This window comes from Gymnoscopelus braueri, assembly GCF_963280865.1.
Source record: "Gymnoscopelus braueri genome assembly, chromosome: 20".
NCBI lineage: Eukaryota > Metazoa > Chordata > Actinopteri > Myctophiformes > Myctophidae > Gymnoscopelus > Gymnoscopelus braueri.
Window position 1 is genome coordinate 31309955 of NC_137622.1, and position 27066 is coordinate 31337020.

Genomic DNA, 27066 nt, shown 5'->3' on the forward strand with positions numbered 1-27066 from the left:
GGAACACTGCACTACTGATGCCTCATTTAGGAACCACAGGGAAAAGATTTCATGTTCACAATCATGACATCAACACGTGTACGCATCCAACACTATTACACGCTTGGGCTTTCAAGTGGGAGGAGGAAGAGATAGAGAGAGTGAGAATGTGCGAGAGAGAGGGAGAAAGAGAAGGTAAGAGAAGGAAGGATAGACGGCAGATCTGGCTTTCATCTAGAATGTGGGAGCTATATTGTATTGCAGCTCGAAAGGGACTGCCTGTGAACTATTATACATGCTTATGAACCTGCGCTTTGATCATGGCTGGGTGTAAAATGCGCTGACACAGAGGGCGAAGGTTTGTTTTTCCACAGAGCTGAGAAGGAGTGTTACAGTTTCCCCATTAAAGCCCAGCATATATGCATTATTAATGAAATGTGACGGGGGAAACAGAGTTGGGTGTGTCTGTGTGTGTGTGTGCGTGTGCGTGTGCGTGTGCGTGTGCGTGTGTGTGTGTGTGTGTGTGTGTGTGTGGGGGGGGGTATATTCATAGATAATGTGCATTTAACAGCAACGTTCCACAATGCACATGAACTCGAGTGCTATTCTATTTGTGTTTTGATGTACACATCAGAGATGGCACCTGTGTAATGCTTGTGTGGTTCCCTTTTTTAGTTTATCCAAGCAGGATGCTACAGCAACGGCACACTGCAGCATATCAGTGGTTCTCAACCTTTTCAGGCTTCCCAAAATAGTCATATTTGAACTGGGTTCCACAGATAAACATTGTGGAAATAGCCGATCTACAAGCTCACAGCGTTTTGAGATTGTTGATAATCTATTTTCACAATTGTTGCCTCTTTCTTATAGTGTTTGACAATTTGGCCAATGTTTGACCAGTTTTTATAGTATAGTTTGTTGATTACTTTTGATGCGACCAAGTAATGGTATTTTTTTCCATTTCATATGAAAAAAAAACCATATTAGGTATTAGCAGTCCTTAAATTGTCACTTTACTGTCATCTGGGGACCCCCCCAAAATCATGTGGAGACCCCCCTTGGGGCTCCCGACCCACAGGTTGAGAACCACTGCAGTATATCACCGTCCTACCAGGAGGTGCACACACAGCAGGCTCAGCCACATTTAATTACATGCAACGGTAACTCACTTCATTATCGTGGTATTCTATTTGCCTAACCTATGGAGATTCACTGAGCGCGGGCAGACAAGAGAGAAAACTTTGGTCTTTTAAAAAAACAGAGCGGGTTTCACTGAGCTCTATTGTAGGACCACACCGAACCCTGCCAAAGCCAAAAAGAGCTTTTTAACCCATTCAATCCGGGCGGGAACGAACGCATCTACAAATGTCTTCTAAATCCTAACAGTTTTCTGGAAAAAAAAACGCATGTTGCTATATCAGTGGTTCTCAAACTTTCTCATGTCAAGAACCCCCAAAATTATATGTATTTGTCCGCGGACCCCCATCTGAAAAATATTTTTGTTCCAGGGACCCCCCAGAAGCAAAGATTTGAGTAAAAAAGGTTCCCTTTAAAATATATATATATTCATAGATTTGCACTTAATGTTCAAGATTTTTGAAAAATAGCAAATCTACAAGCTCAGTGAGCTTGTAGATATGCTATTTTTGAATAGCCAAAGTGTAAAATAATGGTTATAGCAAAAAATTCTAAAATGACACAGACGCGTTCCCGGATTGAATGGGTTAAAGGCGGTGCTTTTAAGGTGGCGACGGCAAGCTCATCCATCACGGCACACATGACCGCCGTGCACATGTTGCAAAACAAACCATCCTCCTCAGCCTTTGCTCTGTATCTCTTACAAACCGTTCACAGCGCATTTACCAGCCAACCCAGCGGTAAAAGCAATGAAGGCATTCGCATGCTGTGTCCCGACGTAACAGACAAGAGGAGGGACTCGGAAAGCAAAACACATAGCGTAAAGGGAAGGGAGATGGATGAATTATGTCGTCACCTATGTGTGTAGGCGTACACAGAGACATGCGCCTGTGTGTGTGTGTGTGTGTGTGTGTGTGTGTGTGTGTGTGTGTGTGTGTAATATGTAACATGAATAAGATACGAATAAGTGAGCGACTGTAGTACCTCTGGGAGGAGAGAAGGCTCTGCCTCTGCCTTTAAATATTACATAATATGAAGTGTAAAAAGAAAAAAAGTGGTAGGTCTCCTCAAAGCCAATCAATCGCTGAGCCACTCTGTAGCACGATAAGAGGGATATGGAGAGCAGGAACAGAAATACTGGGAGCTATAACATAAACCAATGAAACACAAAGGATTCTAAAGGAAATGGAAGATATACGGTATAGTACAGCACAAGCCTACCTTTTGTTGTGTTTGCTCAGAAAAGTGAAAATCTCAACATGTGCAGAGGACACGTCTTTGGAGACATACTCGTCAACACGATTGTGATGACTGACAAATCACATTCATCGTATTTTATTATTTAAAAAATGTTCTTTACAGATCAACTAACTGTCCTCATTAGTGATCATTTGAAAGAGAGATGGAGATACAACAGAGATTGCAGCCAAACACCCAGATCCAGGCTCCACACAAAGTTGTTGATATCTGCTATTTACATTCCTAGTTTGCCACGGTTTTTACCCGTTTAACCAATGTGGCGTATTTTGGGACTGTACCTTAAAACACTAATAATTGAAATTATATGGGAAGTTTAGGCCAATATTTTACTAGCAGGATCATTTTAATGTTAACTAAGCTAGCATTCCTTCATTGTATTTGGTAATCCAAACCGGCAGAACATTTCTAAATGAGTATACTGTCCCTTCCTTAAATATCACAACTGTGAGGATGCAAGTCCCAGATGACATTTTTGTTAAGTCTTTTTAGAGTTGGCCTCCTGTCCTCCTTAGCCACTACTGCAAAATCAGACTCAGAAATTAGGAAATGATATACACTAGCATGGCACCAGCCTACTCAGGAACGATGCAAGGCGGGAACAATGGAAGTTGGGAACGCACCAACACCCGGTTATGCAATACCCGGGTGTACCCGTTGTCTGTCTGACTGTGTCCCTTTTATGCCCATATATGGAGATCTCTGTAGATCCCTGATCCCTGATGTCATCAGTATATGCTACATGGCCCATATATGGGCATATCGGTTGGATCGGCCGCTCTGGACAACCGCCTATCCGACCGACTCACTGCCGGGCACCGCAGTCCGATGTGCGTTCCCATATTGAGCATAGCGGTCGTATTGGCGGTCCTAGACAACCGGATCTCTAGTCTACAGTATGTAGGCCTATATGTGCATATCGGTCTGAGTGGCGGTTCTGGACAACCGCCTATTCTTCAGCCTACACATATGTCATGTCCTAGTATGAGCGAATAGGGGAAGGGGATCAATGTCACGTGATGCCTTTGTTTGTTTGGCCCAGCGAAGTGTCAGCTGTCCCGAATCCGGGTCAAACAAAGGTGCTTATTGGTCAAAAACCCGGATGTGTGAAGTCAGTCGGTCGGACAGTTCTCGAGATACATGAACTACAGACGGACACACGGACAGAGATTTCATTTAGGTGAGTGAGCTCTGTGAAGATACTGATCATGACCTATGCATTTTCATAGGTCAGTAGTGCAAAGACCGCAGTCAGTAAGCCTAAATATCACCACCACATTTTATAGCCTAGTCTGCCCAGTAAACGTTGGGTGCAGTGGATCTCTACCTGCTGCAATGTCCTCCGCTCTAGCACTGACAGACTGCGGTGTCTGTGTTCTGTTGTTAGCATGTTGTAGTAGTGCTAATGGAAACAAACGGTATCAGACAGAATACCGACCCCCCTACCGGTGCCCTTGCTCGGAACTGAACAAATCTTCAAACTCAGCCTTGATTGTGATCTAAACCTGTACATTTTTGTGACTGCATCCTGCACGGTTGTGACACTATCGCCATGACAATATCTGTTCATAGACATAAACACCTCACAGCACAGACCTCACAGTGTGAGAACAATACCAGCCACACTGTCATGGCTCTGGTAACTACATAAGCTTTGGTGTCTGCTCATGAGCACATATTCAAATATTATGCACTCATGTTGTCTCTTTAAGGCTGCTTAATGTGAGACTGCAAAATGCAAGCCTCTATATTATGTTCACTCTGGGATAAATACAGACAATTCCTCTATCAAACGTGATGAGTCTATCCTTTAATACTTTAAGCGGCATCAATACAATGTGGTAAAGGAAACAGTTGGAATAATAGATAACCAGGATATTCTCCTTACACACAAACCATACAAACGATTGTGTGTGCATAGGGTCACACACGGTGTGAGTATGTGTGCACACACATGCTTGTGCGTGTGGGCGGTGGTGTCTGCACCTTTCCGGTAAATACTGTGCCCAATTAAACGACTTGGCTCGGAGGATCTGGATCAACAGCGTAAGGTAATTTATCTTCTGAAATGAAATAGGTAACCCTTGACCCTCCGTTGACAAACGGAAAAGAAGGACCTGTGATTTATGGCGCAAACGAGGGAATTATCCTGTGGCTTCCATAGAACCCACCTCAAAAGCACCCCCCCCCCCCCCCCCCCACCACCACCACAACTATCAGCCGAGTGTCAGCTTCTGTTACATAAACCCACCTGGACCCTCACTCGTAACACACACACACACACACACACACACACACACACACACACACACACACACACACACACACACACACACACACACACACACACACACACACACACACACACACACACACACACACACACACACACACACACACACACACACACACATGCATTGCACACACACTTATATTATCAACATTGCAACAACCCCCCACACCAAACACACACACACCATGTGTGAAGCCGCCTTTCAGTAATTGCCATGCATTTTCGCCGAGAAGCAGTGTGACTACTCCTCAGTCAGCTGACAGGATGAACGACCATATTTGGAGAGACGGTAGTGAGGCGGTCTTAAAGAGGCAGCGGCCATAACAACACACATACCGGCACGCTGCTATGTTGTATACAGCCTTAATTAACTGTGCAGGGAGGGTTTTGAGAGAGGGAGACTGTAAGAGGGGTCTCCGATTGCTTTGAGATAGGAGGATGCATTGATTTCCTTCCACACGGGAACATGCACAGTATTGCCGTACAGAGGGGGCGTGTCTACGTACTGGCACACAGCCAATGACGATGCAGAAGAGCCTCTGCACTTGGTGGTTAAAGTGAGACTTACTGCTAAGTCACTAAGTCATAATATTATAGACGTGTGTGTGTGTGTGTGTGTGTGTGTGTGTGTGTGTGTGTGTGTGTGTGTGTGTGTGTGTGTGTGTGTGTGTGTGTGTGTGTGTGTGTGTGTGTGTGTGTATGTGTGTGACAAATGAGAGAAGAGACACGCAAATATTAAATGAACGCCACAGATTTTACTCTGTATTACGAAACCAAGCCAAGGACCCTCCAGTTTGCAGCGCCAGAAATGCGGAGACAGGAAACAAACGCTACACAGCTAAGACTCCTATTAATAGGCCCCAGTGGCAGAGAACAGCTGCTCCAGCACCACACACACACACACACACACACACACACACACACCAAACAGCACGTCCAATTGATAGAATAATGAGAGAGATAGAGAGAGACAGAAAGACAGACAGACAGAGAGAGAGACACACACACACACGCTCAGAGAAATGCTAGGAGGCATGGAGGACATGCGAAAGGGGGAAAGAGAGAAAAAGGGAAATTCAAGATGGTACAAAGAATGAGGAACGGGGGGGGGGAAACTGTGTTAGAGCTGGATCTGGATGCCGGCGTAACTACAGTACAGTGTATGGGTAGATAGATGGAGAGCACAGAGCAAGAGGGAGCCGAGTGCAGAGAGACACAGAGACAGACCAGAGAGAGAGAGGGAGAGAGACAGTGGGTAAAGCCACACACAGAGAGAGAGAGACAGAGATGGAAAGATAAAAATGAATAAATAAATATTTAAATAAATATTAAAAGCGGTGGAATAAGCAAAGAGAGGAAGCGCCAATAATAGCAGGCTGCAAAAAAAAACGTCAGAGGTAGGGCTGTCACGATTATGACATTTTACTTGCCGACTTTCTTAACTATCGGTCAAATAATTGCAATTAACGATTTAATTGTTTCTGACGTTAAACACTGGAACATTATGAATGCAAAATAATTGTACACAAACGTTGCACAGGGCAGATACGATATATAGCTTACACATGTTTTGAAAAAACGTTAATAGGCGTTTTGAGCTTGTAGATCTTCTATTTCCACTATTTTGAAAATGTTTTGAAAATGTATGAAAATGTTAAACAATGATAATGACGATTATGCAAAGAATAATTGTGATGATCTCAAATCATTGCGATTAGGCGATTATGTAATAATTGTGACAGTTCTAGTCAAAGGTGAGGTGAGGCATGTGTGGAAACAATACAATAATGATGCTACGACAGGGTCCACAACAGGAACCCGAAGCCGAGGAGACTCAAGAACACACGGGTGCTCAGCGGGTGTGGGATGAACCACTGACTAGAGCAGTCAGTGGTTCCCCAACTTTTTAACTCAAGACCCAAAACAAAAATGTGATGTCTCCGCGTGACACTATCTGCTATTTTTATTAATGGAATTTCTTTGATTTCAAATTTGTATACATCAAATTTTTGTGGATTTTTTAAATTATTGTGGGATCGCTAAAGCGATCACACTAATGTTATTGCCACTATTTATATACTATATTCCGCCCGTTTTTTGACGGCTAACTAGTCCTTCATACTTTTAGCTACAAACTCCGTTCCAACTCTTCAACGTTCGGCCTACTCAGGACATATCGGCTACCATTTGAATTTTTGAAATCATTTGTACTTTTAGAGATATTTCACTTTTTACTTCTAAAAAACTCCCATTCATTTCAATGGAGAAATTCATACTTTTAGCTAGAAACTCCGTTCCAACTCTATAACGTTCAGCCTACTTAGGACATATTGGCTACCATTAGAATTTTTGAAATAATTTGTACTTTTAGAGATATTTCACTTTTTAAATAGTAAAAATACTTAAAAGTTGATAAAAAGAGTAAAAATACTTAAAAGTTGTAAAAATTAGTAAAAGCTACTTTAAAGTAAATAAAGTGACTAAAAATACTTTAAAGTAAATACCTTGAGTAAAAATACTTAAGAGTACTTATATTGAGTAAAAATACTTAAAAGTACTCAAAATGAGTAAAAATACTTAAAAGTTGAAAAAAATAGTAAAAATACTTAAAAGTTGATAAAAAGAGTAAAAATACTTAAAAGTTGTAAAAATTAGTAAAAAATACTTTAAAGTAAATAAAGTGACTAAAAATAATTTAAAGTAAATACATTGAGTAAAAATACTTAAGAGTACTTATATTGAGTAAAAATACTTAAAAGTACTCAAAATAACAATACAAATACTTTAACACCTTTCAAACCTTTCAAACCTTTCAATCCTTCAAACCTTTAGAACCTTTAGAACCTTTAGAACCTTTAGAACCTTTAGAACCTTTCAAACCTTTAGAACCTTTAGAACCTTTAGAACCTTTAGAACCTTTCAAACCTTTAGAACCTTTCAAACCTTTCAAACCATTCAAACCTTTAGAAACTTTAGAACCTTTCAAACCTTTAGAACTTTTAGAACCTTTAGAACCTTTCAAACCTTTAGAACCTTTCAAACCATTCAAACCTTTAGAACCTTTAGAACCTTTCAAACCTTTCAAACCTTTCGAACCTTTCAAACCTTTCAAACCTTTCAAACCTATAACACTACTAACACTATCAATACTCAATACCAGCAACATTCATAGCGATCCCACACAGTTTCTTCAGGAACAGTACCTTCTAGTTATTATTGTTATTATTTAATCTTTTGAAATAATGATAAGAAAGGGAAAAGAAAAAGGGATATTTACTCAGGACCCATGACAATGGGTCCACGAGCCCAAAAAGGGTCCCCGACCCACTGTTAGGGAAACACTATGACTAGAGCGGGCATTACTGAACATAAGGGGAGTAGGAGAGAGAGAGAGAGAGAGAGAGAGAGAGAGAGAGAGAGAGAGAGAGAGAGAGAGAGAGAGAGAGAGAGAGAGAGAGAGAGAGGTGGAGTAGAGAGAGAGAGAGATATGGGGGGGAGAGAAACAGTGAGGCAATAATGAAGAGTGTTTGTGTCCATGTGTGTATGTGAATGCATAATAATCTCTGTGTAATTACCCATTTGCCTCGCCACGCAGAGCCATGCATCAGAAAGTGTCTGTGTGCTGTGTGCGTGTGTGTGTGTGTGTGTGTGTGTGTGTGTTTGTTGGTGTGTGTGTGTGTGTGTGTCTGTGTGCGTGCGTGCGTGCGCGTCAGCCGTGCATTCACCACTTCTCTGCATCGGTGTGTATATTGTGGCTGGGGACACACATGCACACAAAAATGACTGCAAATAAAAGAGAAATGGAAAAAGAAGAGTAGCAATGGAGAGAGAGAGAGAGAGAGAGAGAGAGAGAGAGAGAGAGAGAGAGAGAGAGAGAGAGAGAGAGAGAGAGAGAGACAGTCAGAACGGTCTGTAGGGATGCAGGCGGGGGAGGAATGTGGTTTCCATGGCAACCCCAGGAAGGCTGAGCTCAGTGTGTCCGTTCCAGCTCTGCACTGCACCGGCCCTTGCCTCTCTCTCTCTCTCTCTCTCTCCTACGCTCTCGTTCTCTCTTTCTCTTTCACTTACAAGCACACTCCATCGCTCCCCTCCCTCTCTCCTTTTCCCTGCACCTCCTCAGCTCTGTCCATCCATCCATCCATCTATCCATCCAACCATCCATCCATCCATCCATCCATCCTCTATCGTTCATATAAGAGAGAGTCGACGCACACGCACACTCAAACACAATCACGCACATCCACACGCACACGCACACGCACACGCACACTCACACGCACACATACACACACACACACACACACACACACACACACAGACACACACACACACACACACACACACACACACCCATCCAGCTCCCCCATTATCCACACCAGCTCCTCTCTGAGAGCTGTGGAGTGAAACTGTACCGTCACCGTATTCTTATGCAGATCTAACATTATCATACCAGCGCAGCGATTCCATGACAGTACGCCCCCCCCCCCCCCACACACACACACACACCCACACACCCCTTGCCTTGCACTAGTTCTGGGCTCAGCTGAAAAGCCAGTGCCCGTGGCGTGTTGCGCTGCCATGTGCCGCTGGGCATGTCGTAACGGGAAAGGCATGTGAACACTAGGGGTTGGGATCCGGAAACCGGAGGAACTGGAGGAACTGGATCCAACACATTGAGGAACCGGAATCGGTTCCATCACATTTGGAACTGTTTCCGGAACCGGTTTCATCACACTGTCAGGGCTGGTACTGTATGTGGACTTCATGTCTGCCATACAATTACAATACCGGTGGTCCTCAAACGTTTTAATTTCAAGGACGCAGGCCAAGAGTTAATCTGGTTAAATAAAAATGACATTTATTATAGACCATACAGTATGAAAAATGATCACTGTTCCAACAGACACAATTTAATCCAGGTCATGTTTCCAACAGACACAATTAGTCCAGGTCATGTTTATGCTGGTCAGTCAAAGAGTCAAATCCCTGACTGTGATGCTCGAACTGCTGTGTGACTTGGTGTCGCACGCACACACGTCACTTGATTATTGGAATGCTGCAAAGGTCACTGAGCTTAATGAAAACCCACTAATGCCAGATGAAGCTAAGGCCAGCCTTGTGATGCCTCACCAAGTAGGCAGAGAGAGATGTACATTTATTTGTTCATTACAACACCCATTATTACTTTTCTAATAAATGCATTGCTTAATTAATAATTTGGATTTTGCCCTTAGTCCACACACAACGCTAAAAAAATCCCTGGCCAGAAAAAAATAAGACTATTGGACCCATTCTAACGGCAAAACTGCACCATGGCGCAACTTGCGCCTTGGTGGTGTGTCCACGACAATTTTACTATCTACAGGGCGCAATGTGTCAGCACAGTGTGTTAGCGCAACAGGCCCTGAAATAGTCATGGGTGTGTTCTGGGCATTACATTAATTAAACCAATCAGATTGTCAACTGCCCTCACCTTTAAGAATGAGCTGTGCATGTCCTTGTGCATGAAGTGAAAACACTTGAGCTTAAAATCGATGGGAGCAGCATCAATAAAAATCTCTCTGCTCACCAAAAACATCACAATGAAACGAGGTGTCCAAACGCAGTGCATGGCCTTTATTGAGGTCAGAATCACTGTAGCCTAATGTCTCATGACCAGCAGATATCTGTGATATCTTGACATATCAACTTAATATTCACATGCTCATTCTCAGTTAGGTTATTATATATTAAAGCATGCCAATGGCATTCCGTTTTGTCCGTTCACACGCAAGATCATCTGGTATCTAGACAACACGGGCGCAAGGCGTCATGTGTGCGTCGGGGATACGATACCGAAAAGTGGCACCCACCGCCTTACCCCTCATGCCTAAACTTTTTGGGAATTTTTTACAATTTGGAAAAACATTTTAAATAGTTCAATTAGGCGATATTAAGTAAAAAATGTGAGTACTTTTTCCACCACTGTTCAAGAGAGCCCATGATGTCAAAAACTGTGTTCTTTACTGACCTTCGGCATGTCGACATGGGAGCGGCTGACCAGGCAGGACACTTGCTCCACCTTGTGAGGGCTCTTCCGGCAGGTCACTCGAACCCGCGACACACCCTCCTCCTGCTCCTCCTGTTAAGAAAAGAAGCAATCAGCACAAACTCATGGGGAGGGGGCAGTGCAAAATCTCAGTGTGATAAAGTTATAACAAACGTTTTTGGTCAAAAGGTTTAAGCTCTATATTCTGATAGTAAACATTGCTATAGAGTGTTCAGTAACAGGCCAGAGGTTTCCCCATCTTTCCAGCTCTTTAGCCAACAGAAAATACATTTTCAGGCGGGTCACCAATTTCATCCAATCAGGAAAAATAACCATTTTATCCGTTTCAATTTGATAGTGTTACAGTTCTAATTTCGTCTGTCTCATTTTTTGTTTCATCACTTCAATTTATCTTGTTTATCCTGTATCCTGTATGAGTTCTCTCTCCTAATTGGATGGAATTGGTATCCCAACCTGAACACTTATTTTAACAAAACTTACTAAATCACTTACACAGCACCTTTAAATGAATACTTCACAGAAGCCCAGAGGCATGGGCATGTGCCTACCTGAGAGCCCTGGAGTTGTTTTCCACAATTTACAACACAGAGACCTTTAACGGGCAGCAGGGGGCAGCCTTTAGAGCAGGCCATCACTGATGCAAAGTTAGGATTAATAGGGAACAAAAAAAAAAGGTTCTGGCTAACAAAAGAAAAAGGCCTCAGCGTTCTGTTTTGTTTTCCTGACAAGAGGTACTCTCTCCCTTGGTTGATACCTTCACAATTGAACTAAGAGCTTGCCTCGATCTCAGCTTGAGGAACAAGCGGAGTGTGTTTATGTAAACACATACGTAAGCCTATATATATGTGTGCACACATGCACACAAAAACACACACGCATGGCATGTGTTGTGCAGTGCACACCAGGCATCCTGATTTGGCCACACCCACTAGCAGCAGAGCTGGAGGTGAAAAACAGGCCTGGGTCACTCTGGATTCTCGCACAAACAATCATAATCAAGATCAATGTCAAGTGTCGAGGCGGCCTCTTCACCACAACTGTGGTTTAGGGCTTATAAGGGATCTGACCTCAGCTTGGAGGTGGCCGAGTTATTCCAGAGGTGCCAAGTGAGTTTCGCTGTGACGGCTCCGTTCCCAAATGCCAGCGCTGACAGCGGGGTCCAACTGGCACTACCCGGGACAACTACCCACTCTGTTTATTGGTGGCAGCTAGCATTCACATATATATTGATTTATTGAGTGAATACTTTATTAGTCAGAAATGTAAACAGCACGTGGTACAGTAAGACATTAACCCTTTAAGACCTGAGAAGATTCTAGAAAGGTCTTCTAAATCCCAAAAAAAATTTAAAGAAAAACCCAAAAAAAAATTCCTCGATTTTTCAAAAATAGCAGATCTACAAGTTCATAGCGCGGCACTCGGTGCCGCGCTATGAGCTTGTATATCTGCTATTTTTGAATAGCCTAAAGAAATCTAAAGTGACACAGATGCGTTCCAGGTATCAATGGGTTAAGGCTAAAAGGATAACAAAAGAATCCGGGGGACTTGTTTCCATTGTGGTCCTAAACTATATAGAAGGTACTGTGGTGTTGTTAAGGTGCTGTGTCAGCTACTGATAAATGCTGATGGAGTATATACAGTAACATGCCAGGGATTTACGTACATTGTACATACGCTGATCTATTTTCATGCTCTTGTTGCTCTTGTTTTCATGTCTTTACTTTTTTCTTTTTACTATTATTATTATTACTTATGCTGCTACATTGTCTCAAGGAAGACCTACAAAAATAAGTTTTACTCTTACGTATGTACCTTGAACACATGCACATGCATGCAGAGATGCACTAACACACATTTAACATTTACAATGAAATGTAGAATTCTGTCTTTTGATAAATGTATCATAGGCTGACTATGACAGTTATTATAATTACAATACAGGACACATCCAAACATGACATCCGGAGGATGATGCAAAAAAAAAACATTATTGGATTTGTAGCTGCATACTGAAGCAAAACTACTAACAGCCACTTGTTCAGTGTTTCTCCTTCTCATCCCTTCTCTAAAAAGTAGCGATGCTTTACTCTCACCTGCTACTCTGCACCAAATCAGGGAATTTGCAGACTCATTTAATTCCCCTCCCATCTTCCACTCAGGTGACAGCATGGCTAGAATACTGATGAGGACCTCGCTGGGCATCCATTAAGTAGCACTCTCTCTCTCTTTCTCTCTCTGTGTGTTTCCACCTCTACCCCTATACTCTACCTCTTGCTTCCCATTGCGACTACTGCTGCCTTCTAAGCACAGGGCTGTGCCTGGGCCATTCAACCAGCTGGGATGTGGGCAGGGAGAAGGAGTAGGGGAAGGATCACGAGCCATGCTGCCCTGAATTAGTAGCTAGCCAGGGGTGGATCACAGAAATGCCGGGAGGGGAACTCAGGGCCACAAGGGGAAAGATCGAACCACGCTCTCAGTGTATGGTTTGGCCTCACCCCTGCGATGAGCCTGTGTGACACAATTTGAACGGAGAGTAAACTTGGCTCCATTGGGCGCATTACGCTGTGAAATCATCGACTGATTAAGTCAATGCCTGAGAGGTGACAATTGACAAACTGGCATAATTTGCTGTAAGCACTTCCTGTTTCCTGGCACCCCACAGTCACAAAATAGATTGTTAATCTTCATCCTGAGCTCTGATTCAAACTAAAACAATGCTACAAGTTCAGCTTTACATGTCAGCACAATCTTACGTATTAAAAGGCATTTGATTCCATTCGTTCTGGTAAATGACAGTTCCCCTATTATTATGTTATTATGTATGTGTAGAAGAGTGGCCTCTGCCTGATGACCATCCTTAATATCCTTAATATCTCCCCCAGCCAAGGGGGAATTCTTCCCCTGTAGGTTAGTGGATAAGATGTTAGTTTTTCACACGGGAAAATCCCAGGCGTTACATACAGTATGTATAATTGAGTTGCCCATACATAACACTTTTCGGACTTAACCTGTAAATAATTGATATACTGTAAAACACATAGCCATTAAGTGATTGCTTGGGTGAGGAGTTAAAGGTTAAAAAGGAGTCTTTTCTTTTTCTAAATGAACATGCCAGGGCTTGAGTTTTTATCTAATGCCCAAGAGTGATTTATTTTGCCCCATTACATTAAAACACCATTTCACTTAAAGCACACATCTCAATTCCTCTGGCGTTTAGATATTGAAGATAGCTCTTTTCTAATCCAGGGAGAACATTCATATTCACTTAATGGGTTATAGAAATCAGCCAGAGATCAATTTCATTAACTTCACACTGATTTTTGCCTCGATTATGCTGTCGCCGACCTATTTTGGCACTCGCCGACAAATCCCCCGATCTGAGCAAGATCGGGTTTCGCTCGCCGAGGTTTTGCTCGCTGTGTGTGAAAAGTTCCCCGAGTGTGATTCTAGCGCTCAGGGATGCCTCGCAGAGCATTTGCAGATATCTGGTATGTTTGATATTTGCCGCTGTCACCGACTGGAAATCATACAGTATAAAAGGGGTTGTGACCAGCAACCGAGCAGATCCGTGCTACAGCCAATAAGAGCACAGTACAGCTAGCCTGGGACCAGACGAATCTGCCAGTGCAAAACAAAAATTGCCCGCAGCGATTTGGTGAATCCATTTCCTGCTACCGAAGTCTGGGGTGACCAATCAGGGCCCAGTATTCAAATATGGGAGACTGTAATTGGTAGTTGGTTGTAGGTCAGATTTGCCCGATATGCCCCCTATAACCGCATATCTGTATAAATACCTCGAAAAAGTTAGTGACACCCACAGCCACGAAACTAGAGGGAGCGTAAACAACAATCTGGTACCACCCACCCATAAAACAAACATGGGCAAATTCTCCTTCTATAGCACAGCCACCAAGGAATGGAATAGTCTAACCCCATCCCTCAAAAAATGCAGTTCGCTGGGCTCATTCAAAACAGCCCTAAAAACTCATCTTTATGGAGGCCTAAAGAGGAGCTACTGTAGTACCAGTTTCCCTGTAGACAGACGACCCCCCCTCCTCTTTTTGTACATATTTTGTATTTCCTCATGCTTTTTTTGTATATAATTTTTATTTTTCCATGCTTCCCCCCCCCTTTTTTTTGTACATATATTTTTTAAATGCTTTTTTTGTACATAGTGGTACTTTTTCTGTATTATCTGTATTTTCATGTTGATTTTTGTACTGTTTGGTTGCTACTATATATGTCTATGAAATTAACTCAAGGACCCCAACGGAAACAAGTCCGCAAGGACTTTTTTGGCCGGACCTTTTAGACAAAAGCATTATAAATGTAACTGTGTTGTTTTACATTCTTTTGCCTAATAAAAATGTCAATCAATCAATCAATCAGAGTCCAGAGCCATTATTTTGATCCCGCCCCTTGGAGAAAAAGAAACGTCCTCACAGAAGCACCAGACTTTAGGCTAATAACAAGTTATTATTTGTATAACTTATATATATATATATATATATATATATATATATATATATATATATATATATATATAACGGCGAGAAAACACTAATGTTGCCGCCGCCGAATTAGTAACATTTTCACCAGAAATAGACTGTATCACATACGAGTGACTGACTATCATAAACGATACAGAGCCACCTCCCTGACAATATCCCCGGGACAGTTTGTTTTTAAGATTCTAAGATGACCCAATGTTATTCCCCATAGAGAAACAAGACCAGGAGACCTGGTTCTGCCAGACCCAGACTTCACATGACGTGTCAGCCTGTGTCTATGCCCATGTATAGACGAAAGGGGGACAGACTTTTATGGCTGGGGCCTAAGGACAAAGTGACCAAAACCAGTTTTTTGACCATGTATGGAGAAAACAGGTACAAAACATGCCCAGTATGGACGAAAGGGGGACAGACTTTTATGGCTGGGGCCTAAGGACAAAGTGACCAAAACCAGTTTTTTGCCCATGTATGGAGAAAACAGGTACAAAACATGCCCATGTATGGACGAAAGGGGGGCAGACTTTTATGGCTGGGGCCTAAGGACAAAGTGACCAAAACCAGTTTTTTGACCATGTATGGAGAAAACAGGTACAAAACATGCCCAGTATGGACGAAAGGGGGACAGACTTTTATGGCTGGGGCCTAAGGACAAAGTGACCAAAACCAGTTTTTTGCCCATGTATGGAGAAAACAGGTACAAAACATGCCCATGTATGGACGAAAGGGGGGCAGACTTTTATGGCTGGGGCCTAAGGACAAAGTGACCATGCCCATGTATGGACGAAACAGGTACAAAGCCTCATGTAAGCCAGACCCCCTGGGTCCGGCAATTACTTGCAAGACCCAGGGGATGAACGAGTGACGTCAGGACTTCGGTACTATATTCCTTTGTCACCTACTGTAGGCCTAGTAGAGTAGGCCTACATAAAGGTTTGTCATCATGACTGGAACATTTTTTTTTTTTTTTTACGTTTGTCATCTGAATTTTATTGTTTTATTTTATTCCAAAAGAATCACACCACTGATAAAGCTCAATAACAATCAAAGTTCCATCATATTATACACAATAATATCCATTGTTTAGTTTGAACTTAAAATATATAGAAAGGAAAAAGAGAGAAAAGTAAAAACCTAAAAAAGGTAAAGCAATGTTCCTCCTTGTGTTCTGTCTGGTACACATCACCCAACTGAATGTCTGCACACACTTTTTCGTTTGCCTTTTTTTCGTTAAAAATGTTGTGTAAATACTGCGCAAACAAAATACAAAATCAGGACAAGAAAATGCCCCTTTTCCTAAATGTGATGTGGATTTGACCGCAGGGCAAGTTGGAAATCGCTTAGAGGAACAGTGGGGATCAGATAAGGAAATGTAATAATTATTAATAACGCGGTCGGTACAGAGTCCCCAATTACCCATGACATAACACGAGAATCTAAAGCGGACGAGAAAAGGACCAAAAAAAGTTTCACTGCATTCAAGACATTTTGTAAAAGATTTTGTAAAAGTGTTAACTTGATCACGTTTAAAAGTGTTTCCACAAGCATCTGGTAAGAAAAAATCAAAATCAAATCAAAATATCTGAATCAATTTCAATATGTCCGTTCTCCTAGACCCAGATCATTTAAAGGTTCTATGACATTCATTTTTACTTTTTTTTTATTTTTTATGTTTTTTGGGGGGTTTGAACATTCAGTGGATTTTCTGTGGTCTGGGGTTTTCTGAATAATTAGGCTTATTTTCTGTGCGCTACACCGGCACACAACTAAGTATAAATCCATCTTTTAGTCCTCAGCGTTGTGGCCTGGGGCTTTCTGATCCCACGTCCCGCTTACATTGCAGCGAAACTCATATACATACATTTTCCCCTGAAGTAGGGCGGGAGTACAGTGTGGTTGTTTTTTTGTGTGTATATATGAATTATCCGCAAGCAACTTTTATCATATCCGCATCGAAATTGCAACACGCTCCAACCACAGCCCGACCACGAAACAGAAAAGTCACATCCGACTGCACCTGCACGGACAGCCCGGATTGTCCACTTTGTCTGTGTCAAGACCGCCTGAAAAGAATGCACCGCCGTCATGCCACGAGCAACCCCCTGTCAAACTCCATGCAACTGAGATTTTCTGTCATTGTTCGAGTTTGGATGCACTCGTAAATCACTCAATGTCCTGCGTAGACCACCCGTTTCGAAATTGCACATAATTATGCAGGATTCGGACACATCAGCTGCACAGAGTATATTGACCTAAAGCCGCTCACAACATGAAAACGGTGCATCTCCCTCCAAACAATGACCCGACAAGAGATCCCAAGCTGTCCGCACAGGCGCAACACCGGTGAGTCCACCGTGGTTCAACACAATCGGACGGGATCCCCCTGTCCCATGAACGGGCCGCCAATAGAGGGCACTGCAACTTCCATGCAGATAGCATCCAAGTCGCTTGCGGCTATGTGTTTATATGAAGGACTATTGGTGCGCACACTGCACTCCGGGTCCGTGGTGGCCTCCTCCCTCTTCGTTGGAGCTGTCGTTGTAGGCCTCTCTGCGTCCGCCACTCCCCGGGCCCTGGCTGCTGTCGTACTCCTGCAGGTCAACCTCCTCCGTGTCACCCGTGATGATGGGCGCCTCGGCCCGCGAGGGAAGCAGGTCCTCCAACTCTGTGAGTTTCTCAGGACTGATCCAGTTGTTGTCAGGGAACTGGACGTCAAACTTGATGTACAGGTCTCCCTTCTCACAGGGGTTGCGGTACTGTGGCATGCCCTCGCCTCGGACCACCCTCACTGAATCTGGCTGGATGACTTTGCCAGCAGGGTACTTGATGACAATCTGTCTGCTGTCTAAGTGCTTCAAGGTGAACTGGAAGCCACACAGCGCCTCCATCAGGCCAATCTTATGGGTCATGTGAATGCCGTTGGCCTCTCGTCTGAGTGTATCGTGTTCCTTCTCCTGCAGGATCAGGACGATATCGCCGGGTTCCACGGCAGGCGCCTGGTCGGCCTCTCCTCCGAAGGTGATCCTCTGTCCGTGCGTCATGCCTTTGTCCACGTGAACCTCTAGAATCTTCACCTCTTTGATCACCTTCTTCCCCTCGCACTTCTTACAGCGGTCCTTCTCACTGATCACCTCACCTTTTCCGTTGCAGTCTGTGCACACAGACTGCATCTGTTGCACCATCCCTGGAGCCAGCTGTCTGAGCGTGATGCGCATACCACGCCCCCTACAGGTCACACACTTCTGTACAGCCCCCGTCTTCCCCCCCTGCCCATTACAACTGCTACATAGAACATTCTTTCTAAGCTGTATTTTGGTTGTTTTGCCATTGTAGAGGTCTTCCAGAGACACCTTGAGTGGATGGACCATGTCTTCTCCTCTCCGTCGGCCTCCGTTGCGCGCGCCGCAAGGGCCCTGGCCTCCCATGAAACCAAACAGGCCGCCTCCAAAGATGTGGGAGAAGATGTCGTCCATCCCCGCTCCACCCCCCCTTCCTTCCCTGAGGCCTTGTTCCCCGTAGCGGTCATATAGCTCCTTCTTCTCCGGGTTGGTCAGAACCTCATAGGCAAAACTGATCTCTTTGAACTTGTCACCGGCATTTGGGTTTTTGTCGGGGTGATTTTCTCTTGCCAGTTTGCGGTATGCCTTCTTGAGTTCGTTTTCCGTGGAGGTCGGAGACACGCCGAGGATGTCGTAGAGTTTGGTGTCGACAACATTCGCCATGATAGTGTTAGTTGAGCCGACAGAACAGAACAGAGTGATGGAGGGTTGATGAGGAGGAGGAGAGCGTAGAGACAGGAAAGGAGGACCTTTTTAATAACATGCCTTTTATATAGTTCAGTGGTGTTTACCGCTGTCGTCATGAGGATGTCACAATGAGTCATCGGGTTTGCATAATGATGTCACAAGAGTCATTGTGATGTGGCCGTGGATTGTTTATGGTTATGTTGTCATAGTGACGTGGCCGTGGTTTGTTCATGGTTATGTCTAGTCGGTGTGACGTGGCCGTGGTCCGCCCGCCCGAATCAATCAAGTTCAATTGAGAAGTCAATGACACGGTTCAAATAAGTAGAAATTTAACTGCATTATATGGCCGTCTGTTGACATCATATTACTCCTTTTTTACACATACTGTTTTCGGCATAAGTATGAAGTGGCTATTTCCTGGGGTAAATATTCTGACTGACCGTGGGACTTTAAAGACTTGTACTAATCAAAGGTCTGGTTGACTTCATAAGACTAGTCATCAGCCCACTAACGAGCATGCTGGCTTACCAGCATTCTTGTGACTAATGTAGTTTTATCTCTCTCTAACCCTCCCAACCCCCTCTCCCTGTGTGACCCTCATTCTTCTGTATATTTCTCTCTCACAGTTGAAGTGGTAGACCAGTGGTTCTCAAACTTTTCAGGCTGTGACCCCCCCAAAATAATACATTTGAATACATTTGAACTGGGGACCCCCACCCTATCAAGCACTTGGAATTGTCGGGAGTTGAGGCATTACAGTACATATAGTTTGATTCGGTTCCACAGATAAATATTGTGAAAATTACTGAACATGTAGATCAGCTTATATTTACATTTTTTTTGCCTCTTTCTTAGATAATTTGACAATTTGGTAGTGTAGTTTGTTGATTACTTTTAACGCGGTAATGGTCTTATTTTTTTTTATTTAAAGTCCTTGAATTGTCACTTTAGAAATGTGCAGATACCCTCTAGGCCTGTACATGTGCATATACACTTACTGTGTGTTGGTTTGTTTACTGTTGAGTGAGAAAACAATGTTGCACATTAAGCTAATCACCTGGGGACCCGTCCCACAGGTTGAGAACCACTGTGGATCACTCACAGCATCACAGCATCACGTGTGCCTCCAGCTGCGTTGAAAAGAAATTACATATTTTCTCTTTTGTCAATATGAAGCGAAGAGAGCATACTACCTCCCACACATTCTGCACGACGTCTTCTTCCTTCACAACATCAAGTTCCGTGTTCGATTGTAAGGTCACCTCGTAACACTCCTGGATATCTGCAAGGGAAAACATACAGTTTTTTTTTTTATCCTAATTGTCTAGTATTTATTTTCTAACTTGGCTTAATTTAAACGAAAATTCAATATTGGAAGTATATAGTCAATATTTCACGTGTGGCTTTTCATGCTTTATGGAGTAAAAAATGCAATCCACTCATCTGTAGATAGACATAGAGTGTTGCCCTGAGGTTCACATGTGGGGGTGGCACATCTGCATAGGAGCTCTTTCTACACTGTTCTTAAAAGCTAATATCTTGCTGCTCAACAATGTGACTCAGGCAGTGGCTGAGGACGTCACTGTCAACACAAACTGCAGCAATTCAATCTCTTCAAAGAGCTGAAAGTAACACTTTTACATTACCAGTGAAAACACCTGTGGCCAGGGCCGGTTCTAGGGGGGGGCAGGGGTGGGCAGTGCCCACCCAAACGTGCATCCTGCCCACCCAATCAAAATTTGGGTAAATTTTTTTTTTATCATAAAATATTTATGTAACATTTATTTATTTTGATTGGGTGGGCACCATAGACTGTAAGTGGGCAGCATTTTAGACCCACCTGAACACGCACCGCTTAGTGTCTCTCCGAAGCGGGGGGGTGGGGGGACTGTGACGGGCCGACTGCTCGCAAAACCCACACACAGAAAAATGAAGCAGAACCGTTTGGGGCCCCCGAAAACCCCCCAAATGGTTTTGGGCCCCCCAAAAAAAAATTTTGCCGCCCCCCCAGCATTTATTAATGCCCCCCCAGTTAATAATTTCTGTATCCGGCCCTGCCTGTGGCTTTCCCTCAATGGCTGTTTTATAAATCATTGCATGTAATGCATGATAAAGAATTTGTCTGAAGTGCATATATTTTTCTTTCAGAAGAGTGGAAAAAAGCACCGCTCATCTGTTAACTAAAAACTTAGATGAGGTACCAGAGCTGAACAAAACAGTATGAAACAGAACAAACAGCAGCCTCACACTCAAAACACTGTGCAGATATCCGAATTTAATGCAAGCTTTCTTCGGGCATACAAGGACAAGTGAATGCAGCAGTACATAAGTTCGAGCTGATAGCCAATGCAAGACACCTATAGTGTTTTGTAATTTGTTTATGCTATGTTTATGGATTGAATACCACAATGGAAGTCCCCAGGACTTTTTTTTTCTGTTATCCTTTCAGCCTTAATGTCTTACTGTACCACATGCTGTTCACATTTCTGACTAATAAAGTATTCAATAAATACATAAATAATAATACAAAGACATCAAGGGAATTGTAGTCCCAAATGTAGTGTACTACAGAGGCCATGCTCAACATCAAGGGATTTGTAGTCCTAGGCAAGGCAATTTAACAACAAAGGCAATTCAATGTGCTTTACACAGAACATCAAGCAAAGGAAACACAATTACAATTACAGTGCAGAAGAGAGAGAAAAAAAGGGAGAAAAAGTTACACAGCAGCGGCAAACAGAAAGGTCTTTAGTTGTGTTTTAAAAGAGTGGCAGAAGACCTGCAGTCCTAGTGACTACGACAGCCTTAGACACAAGTGTCTACTGAGACAGAAAACACCAATGCCTTGAAATTATTTACAATAATGCAAAAAGCACAAACACACGATAGAGAAATTCTACAAAATCTATGCAGACATCAGGTAGTAGTCATCATATAGCATAGTAGAGCACAGTATACACAGTATATTGTTCTTTAAAGCCTACATAATTAAGATGGTTAGGAGGCATTGACTGAGAGACAATACGCTGTTCATAGTAGGTCCCTGTTCTCCACACTACATCACGACAACGAGTCACTCTCTCCTCCGCTCTATAATCAAGTTCATTTTTCTTTACGGTTTTCCCTGCCTTCTCCTCTCATCTCTGATCGCTGCCTCTCAGGTCATTGTGGGCCCATGTCCCGTGGTCACCTATTGTATTGAGTGGCAGCCGTTTGATGGGAATGCGGGGGGGACAATGTTGCTGATGTCACACACAGGCCCCCTTTGCTGCACTTTTGACATAAAGAGGTTGCTGTTCTCATTCTAGGCGGTAGCAGTGTGGAACAACTTCCCAAAGTTCAATGCTGGGACAAGGCAGGCTGACAGAAACAATAACTGTGAAGGATGCGTCTGTACTAACTTGATTAAAAAAGACCCCAGCCAGCCATGGACTGCTTCACGTGCTACTGCATGGCAAAGCGACTCCGCATCCACAAGGCCAAGGGCAGTAGTCTCCAAAAACACGAATCCCCCCTGACTGGAAGCGCTGTGCTGTGTGAGCATGTGTTTGTTAGTGGTGTCAAAAATAAGGTTAATCGTAATCAAATCGAATCGTTACCTGGTGAATCGAATTGAATCGTGAGGGCAGTGCACACCTCTAGTGTTTGTGCAATGCACCTGAGCATGTGTGTGTGTGTGTGTGCGTGCGTGCGTGCGTGCGTGCGTGCGTGCGTGCGTGCGTGCGTGCGTGCGTGCGTGCGTGCGTGCGTGCGTGCGTGCGTGCGTGCGTGCGTGCGTGCGTGCGTGCGTGCGTGCGTGCGTGCGTGCGTGCGTGCGGGCGTGCGTGCGGGCGTGCGAGCATCTCCCAAAAAGGCACCATGAGAACAAAAGTGTAAGAATGGGGCATGTGACTCATCACAGTGTACAACGGTGTCTGACTGTGGAGGAGTTAAAGCCGTATGTGTGGGCAAAGGAGTTTGCTGCCCGGCTGACTAAAGAGCAACCTCACTTACACAAGCTCATGCAAACACATTCACGCAGAAACCTTGTATCTCCAGTCCATATTTAAACTTTGTATGTTTTTTTTCGTCGTTACTGAATTGCATACTTCATCATACAACAGTGTCGCACAAAAGTAGTGAAAATAGCAGAAAAGCTCATGACGCATCGTGGTGCGATGCGTTATAGATCAGCTATTTTCACTTTTTTACTGCGACACAGTTTTTTTTGGACATACAAGGTTTCCTCCCAACATTGACGATATATATGTATGCACGCACGCACACGCACACGCACGCACGCACGCACACACACACACACACACACACACACACACACACACACACACACACACACACACACACACACACACACACACACACACACACACACACACACACACACACACACACACACACATATATACTATGCTGTGCTGCACGTAGAATAGCATGGACACCACAGATATAAAGAGACTTCATTTTTGATGTGCACCTTCTGTCTCTACAGTGCACAGTAAATATATCATTTAAAGCATGGGTTTTCAACTGCTGGTCCGTGGACCACTGGTGGTCCGTGAAGGTATTGCATGCATTTAGTTATGAATGTAGGAAAGTGAAGATTTGTATTGTATTTTATTTTATCGACCACTTTGCAGTGAATTACCTGGTGACGTATAATGACGCGTCAATGTAGTCAGTTACTGGGAAGTCGGATGTGAAGAACTTCCACAGAAATGGCAGTTAGAATCTCAAGGGAAACTGTACCGGATTGTCTGTTTGTGTCACCATTATTAGGAAATGTGCCCATAATCAATCGCATGTGTCTGCTCGTTCATGCATAAGTTGCAATGAATCAGTTAAGATTATTTTTTTAGCTCTGGACCACTAGCATATCTCAATTAAATAATAACCTTGGACTTGATTTAATTCACCTCGAATTAACACATTTAATTAAGCCCTTAACACAGCTTAATGTGCAACATTGTTTTCTCACTCAACAGTAAACAAACCAACACACAGTAAGTGTATATGCACATGTACAGGCCTAGAGGGTATCTGCACATTTCTAAAGTGACAATTTAAGGACTTTTAAAAGTCATTATTTAGCAAGCTTTTTCCCCGACACCACACCCATAGGGTGGTGGTCCCTGCTTCATCATAATCAGTTGAAAACCCTTGATTTAAAGAAAATGCTATAAAGAGAGACACATGCTGACAGACAGGTAGGGCTGTCTGTCACAATTATTACATAATCTCCTGATCGCAATTATTTGAGATAATTGCAATTCGTTGCTACTGTATTTTGGTACATTTTTGAAAGTATTCAGTTATTAAATGCATGGCCTGTTTTGGCCATAGCACATTATTTATTTTGATTATTGGTACCGGTCAATTGTCAGTCATTTCTTTGCATATCGTTGCTGTCGGGCAGAAACCTCTTATCTCCATATTTTAACTTTAACGCCCGACTTGATCACACTTCAGCGTCACACAAAAGCATCAAAAGTAGCACATATACAAGCTCAAAACGTGGTGCAAGCTTGTACATCTGCTGCTTTTGCTATTGTTGAATTTGAATCTTGAAAACAAGTAACAGTTTTGGTTTTTGGACATATGAGATTTCCACCTGACAGAGACGATATTCAATAATTTGCCATATCTGCCCAAATTTTGCTTTACAAAGCCTACAAGGTCAACAAAAATGGAATTGGAATATGTTCCATTGTCCAATACCAAAAACACAATTAAACCATTCATCACAATTATTGGTATAACAATAAATCGTCAACTAAAATGTCAGCCCTGCAGACAGAACAACACAGAGGCACCAGTAACCATGTCATTGTACACAGTGTCAGTTAACTCTGAGAGGGTAAACAATTGATCAAATTGGCACTCAGGATCTTACAGTGTGACCAGCCCGAGGCATACAGTGAGTACATCATACTAGTAACAAACTAATTGCACAAAATATGAGCTCTGGAACAAACAATACACAGACTGCTAATATTATTTCTATTGCTTAGCCAATTGTTTTATTACCCCCTTTTTCTCCCCAATTTAGTCGTTATGCCAATTAATTCCTCACCGCACTGCTGCTGTCGTATCCTAGTGACTCACCTGCCAGTGAGGAGCCCCCACCGGGAGGACGTAGGGCCTTCGTCCTACTCCTGCCACCCATGCAACACTCCCTGCTGACAGGTGCCCCCCCCCTGCCTGTAGGAGTGTGTCCAATGACTGGCTTACCTCCCCCGAACACGGGCCATTTGTGTTTGTATTCACCTGTTTCCTAGGCTGTGTGTTTTCCACTTCCTGTCGATTTCATTGGATATCATTGGTCATCTGACCAGTTTCATTGGATTTCATTGGATCAAATCGACAGGAAGTGGAAAACACACAGTCTAGGAAACAGGTGAATAGACGCCCCAACAAAGCCGGATGGATCCGAACCCACAACCTCCGTGGTGGCGGGCAGGGACTTTACCACTGCCTACTTATCGGAGCACTTATCTAACTAAGACAAAATGAGAACTATTTGACCAATAGAAAAAGTAGAGCAAGTACTTGGGGATGGGGGGGGGGTGATTTGTGGTCCTGGCTGAGTTATTACTGAGTAGCGCCATGTCATTACTTGTTACATAAAGCCCATTGTTATTTTATAGACAATTAATTTTATAGCTTAGAGTGAGAATCACCCCATGATGTATCTTACACTGCCACTGTGAATTTACCTTGTTAAGCAGTATAGTACTTTAACACTCTTAAATTCTGAGACATAGTAATGGAACGATACAACCTCCATTGGCCACGATGGAAACCTAGCATCCTCGTGAGATTCTAAAGCATGAATCAGCATGATGAGCAGTTAGCAAACGTAAAGGAGATGAGCAATGCTGGAAATAGCTACAGTAAGTACACTGTAAGTCTATTGGCAGAGAACAACAAGCCCAAACACAACAGTATACTATTGCTATATTTACCTATATATTATCTTGGTTATCATGACACATAGCTGGTGACATGTAAATGGAACCTCAAGCATGGCATTTGAAAAATCCCACAATGATGTGTTGCTAACATCAACACAATGAAAAAACTAAAACAATCTATTGAGTTGACAGAAAACAGTTTAAGTTCAACTATGCATTAAATAGGTTAAAGAATAGAAAAAAGGGTAGTTCTAGCATGAGGCACATTTGCAAGATTTGCTCTTCTGTGGCACCTTAGCCACCTTGCATACTATATAACACAACTAACACTTCATTTACATGGTCCATCTATTCTTAGAATAGCTAACACAATAGAAAAGAGTGCTCACTCAGCACATGAGGTGCAGAGTTTTTGACAGAAATCACAGTCATACAAAACCTCCAAGTATGGAATCATTTTTTTCCATCTCTGACTTTCAAAAAAAAAGAAAGAAAAGGGGGGGAAAAGAACTCTATGCACTATTCCAGCCCTCAAAGACCACATAAATTCCAGGCCATGCAACAGAAAACAGAAACCCAGTTTTTTTAATCTGAGGCAGAAGTCCTTATTTCCACATCTATTTTTTGTTGTTATGCCCATTTAGGGACAGAGTCAGAGTTGTGGGTCCTTTCCTGAAACTTCTCTCTGGTCTACAATTACTTTGTACACAGTAACTGTGTGTGTGTGTGTGTGTGTGTGTGTGTGTGTGTGTGTGTGTGTGTGTGTGTGTGTGTGTGTGTGTGTGTGTGTGTGTGTGTGTGTGAATATGAGTGTGTGTGTGTGTGTGTGTGTGTGTGTGTGTGTGTGTGTGTGTGTGTGTGTGTGTGTGTGTGTGTGTGTGTGTGTGTGTGTGTGTGTGTGTGTGTGTGTGTGTGTGTGTGTGTGTGTGTGTGTGTGTGGGGGTGTGTGTGTGTGTGTGTGTGTGCGCGCGCGCGCGTGCGTCCCCTCCTTTATTTGCCATGCATGTACATACCTAATCAAGGGGATTGGAATCATCACTTGATTGCCTGCCTGGGTGAATCACACAAAAACGAGGAATGTGCCTCTGGTACTTTACACGATGCACTTTACATGATGACAAGCAACCCACGGCTCATTAAAATAAAACATTCAGGAAAAACTGGGTCACAATTAAAGGGTCCTCAC

The 27066-nt window shown here is 43.2% G+C and overlaps 2 protein-coding genes across 4 annotated transcripts in view; both read right to left on the bottom strand.

Annotated features, from left to right (window-relative positions):
• Positions 1-27066, bottom strand: part of dlg3 (discs, large homolog 3) — a gene marked incomplete at its 5' end in the record, with an annotated part of 128013 nt that overhangs the window by 95129 nt on the left and 5818 nt on the right. For all 3 annotated transcript variants that reach the window (XM_080416357.1, XM_080416356.1, XM_080416362.1), the window contains 2 exons: positions 10677-10787; positions 20163-20251. In XM_080416357.1, coding sequence (XP_080272483.1) covers positions 10677-10787; positions 20163-20251 — 200 coding nt within the window. The remainder of the gene's footprint in view (positions 1-10676; positions 10788-20162; positions 20252-27066) is intronic.
• LOC308076196 (dnaJ homolog subfamily A member 2-like) lies at positions 17694-18978 on the bottom strand. The gene has a single exon (XM_080416365.1). It carries the CDS (start codon positions 18943-18945, stop codon positions 17698-17700), a length of 1248 nt encoding a protein of 415 aa, XP_080272491.1. The 5' UTR covers positions 18946-18978; the 3' UTR covers positions 17694-17697.

What these genes read in the sequence shown, in the direction of transcription:
- LOC308076196 (XM_080416365.1), bottom strand. Translation starts at nt 18,945, where the DNA reads ATGGCGAATGTTGTCGACACCAAACTCTACGACATCCTCGGCGTGTCT.